Raw genomic sequence first — 12,911 nt, 5'->3', positions numbered from 1 at the left:
TAACTTTCAGCCTGCAGGTGAAAATGCTCAATTGACTGTCGTCGACTCGTGGCTCAAGGGTCACAAACATGAAGAGCTGGGATTTAAAAGAATACAAATAATAATAAATAAATAAAAACTGGTTCTACTGACCAGTGTTTACATCTTGCAAAGTGGTCAATATAAATAATGAATAATATAAAATAAATGAATATATAATAAATAAATGTTATTATAAATAATTGTACGATAAATAATCTGTAATATATCAAAATGAAGAGTTTGGCTCCATTATTTAAAAATCATGTTTTTATTTTGTGTTATTGCGTATGTTAGCTGTAGGATTATTTTTTGTTATTATGGCTTAAATCAAAACAAACAAACTGCAGTTTGATTGATATTAATTGGAATGCTCAATAAAAAAAAAACATGATTTTTGATAAAAAATTCAAAAACATGTCTCCATTTGGAACCAAAATCTTCAAATAATATTAAATAAGCAAAATTATTTTGTACATAATAACAAAACTGATTTACATTGTCAATGTATCATTATTATATGCTTGACAGTATTTGCTAAAAAGGTTTAACGTTGAGATGATACATTCATTCTGAATTTATAAGTGGTCTTTGAAATTAAACCGAAATTTGACCGCCTATTTTTTACACAAATATTTACCAAAATTATTGTTTGCGTCAAAAATGTCGTAAAACCACGTAAAACCAGGTCATTGTTATAGTAAATAAACTTGTTATCCAAACAACTTTTTCAGTGTCTACGTCGCTGGTTTTGAGGAATACACCAAACCACTCATTGATCACCTGGTGACTATGAAAGTCAATCACTGGGACGGGTAAGAGTTTGCGTGCTTTCACCCGTTGCCTGTTTTTTCATTGGTTTTGTTCACAGCGTGGTATCTAACTGAATGTTTATTTTTTATTTCTCAGGGTGATAAGAGAGCTGGCCACTAAAACGTTGCATAATCTAACTGTCAGGGCTCCGGAGTACATGGCCAGCAGCGGTAAGAAGTGCTTCATATGTTGGCAAACCCAAAAAGCAAAATCTGCACTATAACCCATCATGCTTTGTATTTGGTTTTAGTTTTACCCCAACTGTTGCCCATGGCGACGGGACTGGACCTACACACCCGTCATGGCGCTATACTGGCCTGCGCTGAGATTACTCATGCTCTCTACAAGCTTGCCACCCAGGGCAACAGGTCACTGACCCTTTCTGTTACCCCGTCAGACCTGAATTCAAAAGTCTTCCCTAATGCCTTTGTTTGTTTGTTTTAGGCCATTGACTGACTTCCTGTCCTCTGACACCATCGAAGGCCTCAAGGGCATTCATCAGAAGGTCTGTAGTGTTTCTATAAATGTCCGACATGTAAAACAAAGGCTGTCTGTTGAAAATAACTCTTTGTATGTACATTCGCTTGCAGCTTTCTGACAGAAGACAGTACAGGTAAGCACTTGCCTCACAAACTGGCAGGTAATTGACATCAAAGCCTTTAAGAGGGACTAATTTGTCTGTAGTTTGTGACTGAACTTCTTTTTACCTCAGGGGATTTGGTGGAGAGCTCATGAGACCAGCTGGTAAATAAACCAATGATTAACAGTTATTCTGTGGCACTGATGACACTTTAATGCTTAAATCATAAGATCATTTTAAATGAAGTGTTTTAATGATTGAAAGATGATGTGGCAGGGTAGTTCTGTACTGAACTTTAGTGTAACTCACTGACAAAATACTAAGAACACCACAACTTTGTGGATGTCAGTTTTTTTTTTCAGAAATACAGCACTGACCTTTTCATCGAAATGTAATAATGTTGTTTTATCTATTTTACTGATAGTCTGGCTTTTGGAATAAAGTTCCTTACGACTAGAGGTGTAACAATATATCATGGTGCATCTAATGCAAAAATGTTAGACTATGCATCGTAAAGCTATGGCAACTTTGTATGATGTTTGGTTTTCGGTTAAGCTGCGAACCCATGATCTTATTTATCATATTATTTATTTATTACGTGCTTTTACTGCTTTAAGAAGTTATCCCTTAGGTTAACTTTTTTATTTCTAATTTAAATTTTACATTTTAAAGAGTTCCCCTTTTCAGTGAAATACCTGTACAATTTATATTAATTTACAAACAAAGGTTTCAATTGAACCTTGAACGTTGTCAGTTCTTTAACAAATGTTTTGCACATCAAAAATGATATTAAAACTATTGTTTGGGATTGAATTTGAAACTGGAATTTTAGGTCAATTTTGTACATTTTGTTCAAAATGTTGTCATTCGATGGTATCTTGAACCTGGTATTGTGAAGCGATTTGTGAGTGTGTCATTACATATTTATTTAAAGGGTCAATTCACCCAAAAATGAGAATTCTTTCACCATTTACTGTATAAAATTTGTATACTTTTCTTGGTTGTGATGATCCACAGAAAGCTATTTGGAAGAATGCTTATAATCAGAGAGATTTTGCCTCCCATTGACCCCCATAGTAGGAAAATTGCTTGATACATTTCTTTGTTCGATTGAACACAAAATAAATATTATGAAGAATGTAGGCCAGCAAACAGTTGACTTCTATTGTAATTTTTCCTGCTAAAAGCGTTCTTCCAAATATATTCCTCTGTGTTCATCAGAACAAGAAATATATATAGATTTGGAGAAAATCGAAGGTGAGTAGATGATGACAGAATTTTCATTTTGGGGTGAATTGTTCCTATAAATCAACTTTAGATGTGTCACATAGCATATCAGTTGACCAAGTAAGCAATTTATTGGATTTGCCATTGTCTCTTTGCAGTCTGTGCCCTCATTGAAAAGTTGTCTCTCTCTAAGATGCCTTTTAAAGACGATCCAGTTATCAGTGAGTTGTTCACACTGTCACAAATGTGTCAAAGATTGGTTGATGGATTTTTCATTTGAGTCTAGATTAACATGTATTATGATTTGTATTGCAGCTGGTTGGCAGTGGTTGATAGATGACAGCCTAAAGAACCTTCAAATGTTCTCCACTGCGGCAAGACCGGGTGTACAGGTACAAGATCTGCACCTAAAGGTGTTAAAGGGATACCCAAAACTTAAAATCCTGTAATCATTTACTCATCTTCGAGTTGTTCCGAATCTGTACAAATGTATTTGTTCTGGTGAACACAGAGAAAGATGTTTGGAAGAATGCTTATAACCAGACAGTTCTTGCAACATATTGACTCGCATAGTAGGAAAAACACTTGACCATTTTTGAGAATGAAGGACAGGCACTTTTGACTACTATTCCATGTATGGGAGTCAATGTGGGTGGTTATAAGCATATCTTTCAATCATTTCAAATCTATACAGATTTGGAACAACTGGAAGGCGAGTAATTGATGACAGATTTCGTTTTGAGTGAAGTGTCCCTTTAATGTGTGTTTACTAAAGGAAAGTTTCAGTAGCCGATAACTTATGTGTATGTGTGTGTGTTTTGTAAAGGTTGCTGCAGTTTCAGCGTTGGCAGCGTTGTGTCTGCAGTATTATCAGATTGAGATAGGGGTGGCTGATGTGAAAATGCAAGGTACAGGAAAAAAGAGTCGCTCTGGGGTGCGTTTCCCGAACAACGACATCACTCGCTGGTTAACAACCATAGTACGATTCATCCGTGGGGAAACTAACGATGTAGTTACGACTGTTTCCCGAAACTGTAGTAACTCTGTTGGAGATCCGTTGTGTGAACCAAGTTGGTTTCGACAGTCTAGTTGATGACGCACACAGCTGGTGGAATAATGACGTCTTCTAATAAATACCTTCAGATCGAATTAATGTCAAATTCTTGCTTTAAATATCACACATTGGTTTAAGGACCACTTTTGTTATCCTAGTTTTGTTGTTATTTTATTTCACGATTTTGTATAAATTTATAAGTGTTCTCAAACGGCATTCCGTCCAGGGATTCCCCAGGGTCCTAGAGCACACAGGTCAAATGCATGCGCACTTTTCACAAAACAGCGCTTCTATTTTCCTGACAAACTAAATGATGATATAGAATAAACTGCTGTTGCTTGCTTACTTTGATCATGTTGCATGTTTGATGCATGTAAGTCTACATGTCATAATAATAAGGAACGATGCTTCTAACCACAGCTCTAGACGTGTAGTTCTAACCACGGAGCTTTGCGATGCTGTTTGCGATGATGGTTTTGGGAAACGCACCACTGGTTGACTCGCCATATTACACTTTACCTTTTTGGGTGCATTTATGTGCTTCAAAACATGTGTGTTTTGTCATACAGATGAGCTGGTTGGTCAATACCTGTCTGCACTGGAAAGTCCTGCAGTTCTGACCCGATGTGGGTGTGCTCTCGCTCTGGGCGCTCTGCCTCCTTTTATGATCCACGGCAAACTGCAGCAGGTAGTGCCGCTCAACACCCTCTGACTAACACTGTGTTCATGTTCAGCTCAAGTCCACACGCCTGTCAAAAGGTTTCATTGATCTTCCATTGCATGCACACAAAACCACCGAGACATTACTCGAAATATCTTCTTTTGTGTTCCAAAGTAAGGTTTAGATCGACATACGTAAATGATGACAAAATATTATATAATATAATTATTTATGGGTGAACTCTCCTTTCAAGGAACCAAATTAAGTCTGCACATGTCATTCAGAGTGTGCGCGTGTTTCCTAGATCCTACATGGGCTCCAGGCCGTTTGTCGAATGGCACCGAAACAGGAGAGTCTCACAGAAGCCAGGAGGGATGCCGCCACAGCCATGTCTCAGTGAGTAACACCGCTCGTCTCCTCTGCGCTCGAAGAACCAGTCTTGGCGTGAGCCAACTCGGTCGACGCCTGCTCCTTCCTGCAGGACCTGAAATTCACGACTTGTCTCACGCCACCGCTGTGTCCCGTCTTGCATTGCGTGTCCATGAGTCCTGCGGTTTCTCGCCCTTGCAGGGTGTGCGTAGCCGTAGGAGTGCGTGCGGGAGGCAGCCCGGACCGCATGCTTTGCGAGGACAACGTTAGGGCCGTGTATGAAGCCTTGCTGGGCTGCATGAACGACTACAGCACCGACAGCCGAGGCGATGTTGGGGTCTGGTGAGTTGCACGTATTTTTGAGAGATGGGCTGGGGTCGGAGGGTACAGTTGCCATACAAAACCCTTTGACATAATTCACTTATATATACTATTAATGAATATACTGTGAATTGCACATGTGGTTTTCTGCATTTTAAAAGATACTGCTATGACATCACATCATGTAGATGTGCTTGTGTTACTGACAGGATATTGAATGTTTGGGTAGCACAGTTCACTTTTGACATTTTTTTCCTGCTTTGAAGAACTTTAGACTAGACACATGTCAATTAGATATTATATTATAACAACTCTAGTGTCTTGTGCAGAAGGAAATGCTGTTAAGTATTGGTTTCACACACATTCCCTGGGGCCAGGCTTACCTAAGCTTAGCTTAAAGAATGCCACCAGGCCTGCCTGCCACAGCCCGACAGCCAAACCCTTGTTGCCCCACAAGAGATGCATTCCTCGCCTGCTCAGAGAAGACCTTGGGCCCTCCAGGCAGACCTTCCAGAAACACCACGCTGAAAACCCCAAGAACCAACATATGTAGTTGATATACAGTGTTGGAGTCATGTTTTCTTAGTCTTCCTTTTGTTTTAGGGTGAGAGCAGCTGCAATGAGCAGTATCATTGACGTGACCCTGACGGTTGTGGCATCTGCGCCAGAGCTCCTCTCCGCTGATATGTGAGACACTCGCCATCTTGCATATATCCAGCCGTTTCCCTACACCACACGGGTTGATCTGTATCGTTCTCTTTTGTCGTAGCGTTCAGCGCATGATGTGCCGCCTCGCCCAGCAGGCCGCTGAGAAAATAGACCGCTACAGAGCGCACGCCGGCACCATTTTCCTGCGGTTACTTCACAGCGTGGAGCCCGCAGTACCACACATTCCCCATCGGGAGGAGCTACTGAGAATCTTCCCTCCGTGAGTGCCCCAGGCATCTAACTGTCATCATAAGCCATGGACCCATTCACTATTTTTAAACTAAGCGACCTAAAGCCCTGTGCGTTTTTTACATCCCTATAAAAATGGCTGGGAAAGTTACATTCAAAAGTTAGATGTGTACAACTTATCATTACTCACTAAAAAGTAACTCATTTACTTTTAATGGACCGTAATGCATTGTTACTTTTTTCTCATCCGAGAGATGCTTTACTCTTTTCCAGGCCTAGATTTGAAGTTTCTTTTTTGCGACTTTTTAGTTTGTAACTTTTGTTCCTTATTCCCATGGGTAGGCTGTGGCCTTGAGACTGCAATTTAGAACGTTATAAAAAATATGTTTAAGTAAATGTAGGCTTCTTAAAACTAAGTCCTTCTGAAACTGATGATAAATAATGTCTTAAACTAACACAGTTGGAGATAAATAAAAATCAGTGATGATGGCTAAATAAGTAAAACATTTTCATGTAGAATCTTAATTTAGAACTTATAAATTGTAATACACATGATATAATGTTACTTATATTGTCAAGGACTCCTGTACCAAGTTTGAAAAACATTGGCTTAGCAAATGCATCAAAGAAGAGACAGGTGAAAAACGGCATATAATAATGTTATTATTTACCGATATATCCTGTCAATCAAAAGAGGACAACAAAATGCAATGAATTTGTACTCGATTTGTAAGAAATGTTAAGAAACATCACCAGTTTGACGTTTAATTATAAAAGTCGTTACATGAATTAATAATATTCAGAAAGTTAAGAAACATTTAAATTTAATCTTCAGAATCGGTATTGTCAGATATCACTCTGAATATTGGGCTATGAGTATCGGTGGAGTCATTTAGTATCGATGCATCTCTACATTTTTATTAATAAAAATGACTTGAAAGCCAGATTAATGAAAGGCCTGATGTTAAATAAATGTAGGAAAACCCTTCAGACATTTCAGGGCTTGTGTGCAGTTTAGAGGCAGGTGTGACATCGGTTGTTTGGTTTGCCTACTGTTCCCAGATATTTGGAGCTGGTAGTATGCCTCATGGCGCCTCAGTCAAACACCGTCTGTGAATGCACCAAACATTAACAAGGCTTAAATGATCACGGTCATTATTTCAGGGAGGTGCATAAAAGGTTCTGAAAAGCCCATATTTTTTGTAATGGCTTACAATTGTGATCGTAGTTGTCTAAAAGTGCCACCCAAAATGATTGATCCATGCTCATCTCTCACCCCGGGTGTTTCTGTACCACAGAGAGACGGGAAACTCCCTCAACTGGAATGCAGCATCACAGGCGTTTCCTCACATCACTCAGCTGCTGGGGCTACATCAGTACCAGTACCACACGCTGCTGGGCCTCACCGTATCTGTGGGCGGTCTCACTGAATCTACAGTAGGTTTATTTACATTAAACACGGCAAAGAAGCAAAAATGTGACGCCATCTTAGTTATGTGTCGGCCACCGTAGTGCTTTATAAGGGAGTGGTGGAGTGAGCAGTTGGTTGCAATTCGCCACCTCACCTCTAAACTTTATGCACTGGACCTTTAAAGGGATAGTTCACCCAAAAATGAAAATTGTCATTTATTCACCCTTGTTATGAACATAACCTGTATATGACTCTTTCTTTTATGTAACTCATAGTATTTTTTATGAGAAATGTCTGTATGGTTTGTGTCCATACAATGGAAGTGAATGGGGGGCAGTGATTTTTGGTTACCAATGTTCTTCAAAATATCCTCGTTTGTGCAGAAGAAAGTAATACACTTTTGAAATAACATTATAGTGAGTGAATAATAAAAAAAAAAATTGGCGAACTATTTATAAGAGTTTAATATCTAATAATTAAATAATGTTAATTTTGTGTCTTAAATAACTTACTGAAACTAAATAGATTTAAAATCTTTATTATGCCATTTTCTTGTGATATTAAACATGAATGTTTTAAGGAATTTCATTTAAAATCTACTTATAATAATAATATGCAATAAAATGCATTACATGAGTCTGGGTCTAATACATTTTGACAAGTGTCTGTGTAATAAGGATAATTTACAGTAAGCTGGGTGTAAAACGAGATAAGCTTGTTGGCGAGGTCACAGGAATGGACCAATGAAGAAAATCTGGATCGAAATGAATAACACAACAGAAGAGTGACCAGCAGGCGGCGCTGTTGACACTCTTTCTCTAGAGAGTTTGTGACTGTGGTCAGGAGTGTGAATTGTCTCAGGGACATTGAGACCTTCAGGCCGTGTACTTTTACTTTGTGTTACTTCATGTCAGCTTTGGAAGAATTGCAACATAAAGTGGTCCATTATTTTGGGTGCTCAAAATAATAAGTGGGTGTTGAAACGTCTTGCTGTTTCTTGCAAATGTCTTACATGTGTTAAAATTTTGCCACAATCTCAAGGCTTTTCCAATACTGGCCCCAGAGGGCTCAGGGTTTGTGTGAACTGCTTGGAGGCAAAACCACATCTTTTTTAACATCGTTTTTTATTATACTATGCTGTTTGTCATGTTTCGTTTTCTGTTGTCTCATGATTTTATTAATTTTAGGGTTCTGTGTAACCCTTCCAACGCCCTTTCTAATGCCATCCTTGGGTCTCTTTGAAGAGAAGTGTGTTAGTCATTTTAAGAAATCTGACTCATGACAATAAAAGCAGGGAGGAAATCTGACAGGCAAGGTTCTGTTTCTTTCCTCCTTTTTTACTCTTCGGCTGAATTTAATTTTCAGTTTATTGAGTTTCATTTTCAAACCCGGAGCATTGGAGGCTTAGCTGTACTGGCTGATGTGACCAGTCATCATATAACATTTGTTATGTTATTATTTATAGCCATCCGTTTTGGTTGATGATGAAAAATAAGTTAAAGGCCTTTAATGGGAGCTCTGAGTGCAGTAAACATTAACTCATCTGCCAACTGGACCTATAAAGAACTTCCCCTTTACACCATGAAGAGTCTCTCTTTCTCTCTCTTTCACCTTCAGCCTGAAAAGTATGATCTCTCTAAGCCAAAACTAGTCTATAAATGATTGGTTCTCACAGACTAAACGGTGAATGATGGCGAGCTGTGATCTGTGTTTCTCTATCTGAAGCTCAGCTCACTCTTGGAAGCATAGCATAGCAAAACAGATTTTCAGGCTCATGCGGTACTTTGTCATTCTCTGTCTGACCTCTCACATACACATACACATACACACATTAACACTGTTCTGTTTGCGAGAGGTTTGTAGTAAATGTGATTGGGTGAAAGTGCTGCTTTCTTTACTGATTGTTTCCTGTTTTCACTCTGAAACTAGAGGAAGAGGAACTTACACATCATTTATGTTCTTAAGTACCATGACCTCACTGATTCATACTGCATATGAAGAGATGGGAGCAATAAAAACAACGAGCAGTGATAAGAAAATTTGAACGATGGGTGTGAAATCCAGGCTTAAGTCTTCTAATCTAATTAAGTTTGATTTCATTCTTTTCCCTAAAATTAAATTAATTAAAACAGGGTCTTATTTGATCTATATTAAACATATCAAGGTGGTCTTTTCACAGATTGTATGCATGTTATGTAGGGTGATTTTATGTAGAAAAGTGTATAAAAATCATAATCTTTTTTTTAATCCGTGTCGACAGGTGCGTTTCTCGTCTCAGTCTTTATTTGAGTATCTGAAGTCCATTCAGCAGGATGCAGCAGCTCTCAAGCAGTTTGGAGACACTGTGTTAGCAATCTTCAGAGATCACCTGCGCATCGACAGGTACACAACACACCTGCTCTGACATGCACATGAAACCGGGATTTATGAATCACCCGATTTAAAAAAATAAGGAAAAGCTTAAGAGACCGTTCCCAATTTTCATTTAACCAGCGTTTCTAGGCGAATTGGGTTTTCTATGTGTATATGTATTTTGTATGTGAATATTTATAAATATGCAAATATTTCGGTGACTTCTTATGTAGTTTCGTTTAGTTAAATCATTTTATATAAATTGTATTAAAACTGTAAACTAGCGAAAAATGGGGGCAGGGGTGTGTCTGTTTTGGTGACTTGAACATCAACAACTGCTATGAGAAATAGGATATCCCGCCTTTAATAAAACAATATATTATATATTAGAATATATTATTCTTAATAAAATATATTTCAAGTAAATAATGAAAGGAGTTTTATAAATGAAAGGGGCATGCAAACGTATTCACTCAACCCTACATGTGAATAATGTATCTTACGGTTGTCATTGTTAGTTTATTGGTGTGTATGGTTTGACTCCGCCCACAGGGTCTCCGTCCCTTTACTGAAGATGGTGGATCAGCTCCTGGCTAACGGCTGCTTTGACCTCTTCACCAGTGAGGAGAGGTAAGCGTGTGAAAGGCCAGCATCCATTACAGCCTCCCTTGGCTCAGAGATGCAAACCACCCAGAGCTCGACAGGAGAGATGATATCATGACAGAAATACACAGATAGAATCACACAGGGAATGTTTAAGAGAACGGAAGATGAACTGAGCCAAACCGTGTGTCAAAACCGTTAGGTGTGTGTGTTGGTTTGATCACATGTCTTCTTTCTTTCTTCAGTCATCCATTTTCTGTGGAGCTGCTGTCACTCTGTAAGGAGGAAATCAAGAAGTCCAAGGAAGTCCAGAAGTTGTTGTCGTGTATAGCCGTGTAAGTCTAGTTTGTTTCATTTCCCAGCGATCCACACGCTTTTGTTTCTTTGGGAAAATGTGAACAGGAGAACCTCAAGATCGTCTCTCTCTCTGATTGGCTCCCTCTCTCGCCCTCAGGTTCTGTGGAATGGTCCAGTTTCAGGGCGACATGAGGAAGAAGGTCTTAGTGCAGTTGTTGATGTTGCTCTGTCACCCCTTTCCTGTGGTGAGCATCCATCACCCCGCTCAACATTTACAGATCAGATGTTATTCTGCCTCTTTTCTTTACGCACGGCTGTCTTCTCTCGCACCCAGATCAGGAAAGCGACAGCCAGCCAAGTATATGAGATGCTCTTGACCTACGATGATGTCATAGATGATGAGCAAGTGCTGGCTGATGTCATGGCTTCGCTCAGTGACACCAATTGGTGAGCGTCGACTCTTCTTGGCCATTTAGGAGCACAACAAAGGTGTACAGCTCATTTACTGATGACAACTTTACTGTTTCACCTCGCAGGGAAAGTGACATCGCCACAGTGCGCGGCCACAGGAATCAGCTCTGTGATTGGATGGGAGTGCCAAGGCCGACGATGGTGGCCAAGGTAACAGGTTTATGCCTTTAAACGGCTGTAGTTTTGTGGGAGAGTGTGTTGCTGTGTGGTGTCAGCTGAGTCCTGCAGCATCTGTTAGTGGGTTGAAAAGGTGCTTGTTTACTTTAATGCTGTGTTAATCCTAACTAAACCCAGAGACAATGACATGATGCCTGCAGGATGATTTCTCTAGTTATCTGTGACAGAAAATGGGCATTTTTTCCTTTGATTTGACAAAGAAGTGGTGCGAGTAGGACTTTGCTGGTATTAATGCCTTGGACATACTTGACGTTGTTTTCTGTTTGTTGTGTCTGTGTTTCAGAGTTCACCCCAATAGCTCACTTCGTTCTCAAGCAAACTGAAGCACAACCAGATGCTCTCTGTACCTGTTGTGTTATGGACACCAGTCTGCAGAATGTGTCCTAAACTGTCAGCTAATGCTTTCCATGACCTCCCGTCATTAAATTCTTTAATAATCCACCTGTTACTGTTATTGACAGCATTTTCAATACTGTACTTGATGTTTCCTTAAACAAGCACTGTGCACACAAGTCATAGCTTACATTTCTCTGAAGAAACCCTATCTAGCATAGTTGAACCATTTAACTCAGAGGTCATTACAGTTTCTTGATTTGCACATCATGCACTATCACAACTCTTCAGATGTCTACTCAAGTTTAAAATAAAAACAGAAAATCTGGGTGAAAAGAAAAGTTTAAAATCTGTTTTTCATGCACAGAACACAAACTGAGATTTTCATAATTCAGGGGTTTTCAAAATTGGGGCCAGGGACCCCCAGGGGGCCTCCAGAAGGTTGCAAGGGGGCCACACAGAAAAATAAAAGTCCACAGTGTTTATCTTCTTTATTTGCTATTGATAGTTTCCAGAATAGTTTATATTTAAAATCTTTCTAGTGAGATTTTCTCACTGTAGTTTCTTTTTTGGGAATCAAAGTGAAATTGCTGCAGACTATTTAGGTTTAGAAACAATGTGTTGTCTCTATAATATCCTATTTACTATCTATCTTGCAAATTTTAAACATTTATTTTCACAGAAAATGTATAGATTGATGTATATTTTAGAAAAGGGGGTCCCTCAAAAAAGGTTAATCACATTTGGGGGTCCTTGGCATCATGAAGTTTGAAAACCCTTGTCATAATTCATGCATCAAAGGGTTAAGTCCTGCTTATGTTTTTTTTTCTTTGTAACTGTAATGAACCTAAATTTACTATTAAATAAATTTCGGTTTGGTTTCAGTTTTGTGTTCATGTTCACGTCTTCAAACCGATTGTAGTTTTCAGGAGAACATGATTGCACAGGGAACAACATTTAGTTTCCCACTTCATTCCCCACTGACTGTACACAACAGCTTTTTGGACAAGCTACTTTAGCAATGAAACTCAATCTAATCTGCTTCATTATACTCTAGGGAAAGCATTAACATTTACAGGAGTGAAAGGCCTGGACGTGGACACGCTTCGCCTGGTCTGGTCATTTCAGTCCTGGCGACGTGTAACCGAGTGTCTGGCTGTGGGTAGAGAGGATGTCTGCCACTCTCTCACACACTGCCCAGCTCCACTCACACCGGCTCTCAAACTACACAACAGTACTCCTGACTGAAACAAAGGTTTGATTGTTGAGTTGGAGACTGGTGGATGGGGTCTCATTATTGTAGAGAGGTGCAGTAGATGAAGCTTCG

At 39.2% G+C, this 12,911-nt stretch overlaps 1 protein-coding gene across 1 annotated transcript in view; it reads left to right on the top strand.

Moving 5' to 3' along the window:
* tbcd (tubulin folding cofactor D) overlaps positions 1 to 12,421 on the top strand; it is a 29,136-nt gene extending 16,715 nt beyond the window's left edge. The window contains exons 18-39 of the mRNA XM_056752723.1: positions 753 to 833; positions 928 to 1,001; positions 1,082 to 1,199; positions 1,276 to 1,336; positions 1,422 to 1,444; positions 1,544 to 1,575; positions 2,797 to 2,859; positions 2,954 to 3,030; positions 3,465 to 3,546; positions 4,262 to 4,380; positions 4,658 to 4,749; positions 4,924 to 5,064; positions 5,647 to 5,730; positions 5,813 to 5,971; positions 7,239 to 7,377; positions 9,612 to 9,733; positions 10,256 to 10,333; positions 10,552 to 10,641; positions 10,761 to 10,848; positions 10,938 to 11,050; positions 11,140 to 11,224; positions 11,535 to 12,421. Of these exons, the coding sequence (XP_056608701.1) occupies positions 753 to 833; positions 928 to 1,001; positions 1,082 to 1,199; positions 1,276 to 1,336; positions 1,422 to 1,444; positions 1,544 to 1,575; positions 2,797 to 2,859; positions 2,954 to 3,030; positions 3,465 to 3,546; positions 4,262 to 4,380; positions 4,658 to 4,749; positions 4,924 to 5,064; positions 5,647 to 5,730; positions 5,813 to 5,971; positions 7,239 to 7,377; positions 9,612 to 9,733; positions 10,256 to 10,333; positions 10,552 to 10,641; positions 10,761 to 10,848; positions 10,938 to 11,050; positions 11,140 to 11,224; positions 11,535 to 11,549 (1,936 nt within the window). The 3' untranslated portion in view covers positions 11,550 to 12,421. The remainder of the gene's footprint in view (positions 1 to 752; positions 834 to 927; positions 1,002 to 1,081; positions 1,200 to 1,275; positions 1,337 to 1,421; positions 1,445 to 1,543; positions 1,576 to 2,796; positions 2,860 to 2,953; positions 3,031 to 3,464; positions 3,547 to 4,261; positions 4,381 to 4,657; positions 4,750 to 4,923; positions 5,065 to 5,646; positions 5,731 to 5,812; positions 5,972 to 7,238; positions 7,378 to 9,611; positions 9,734 to 10,255; positions 10,334 to 10,551; positions 10,642 to 10,760; positions 10,849 to 10,937; positions 11,051 to 11,139; positions 11,225 to 11,534) is intronic.
* Positions 12,422 to 12,911: the final 490 nt, after the last annotated feature.

The sequence above is a fragment of the Triplophysa dalaica genome, chromosome 7 (assembly GCF_015846415.1).
Source record: "Triplophysa dalaica isolate WHDGS20190420 chromosome 7, ASM1584641v1, whole genome shotgun sequence".
Lineage (NCBI taxonomy): Eukaryota > Metazoa > Chordata > Actinopteri > Cypriniformes > Nemacheilidae > Triplophysa > Triplophysa dalaica.
The sequence above is the reverse complement of the archived record's forward strand: the minus strand, read 5'-3'. Positions and strand labels throughout refer to the sequence as shown.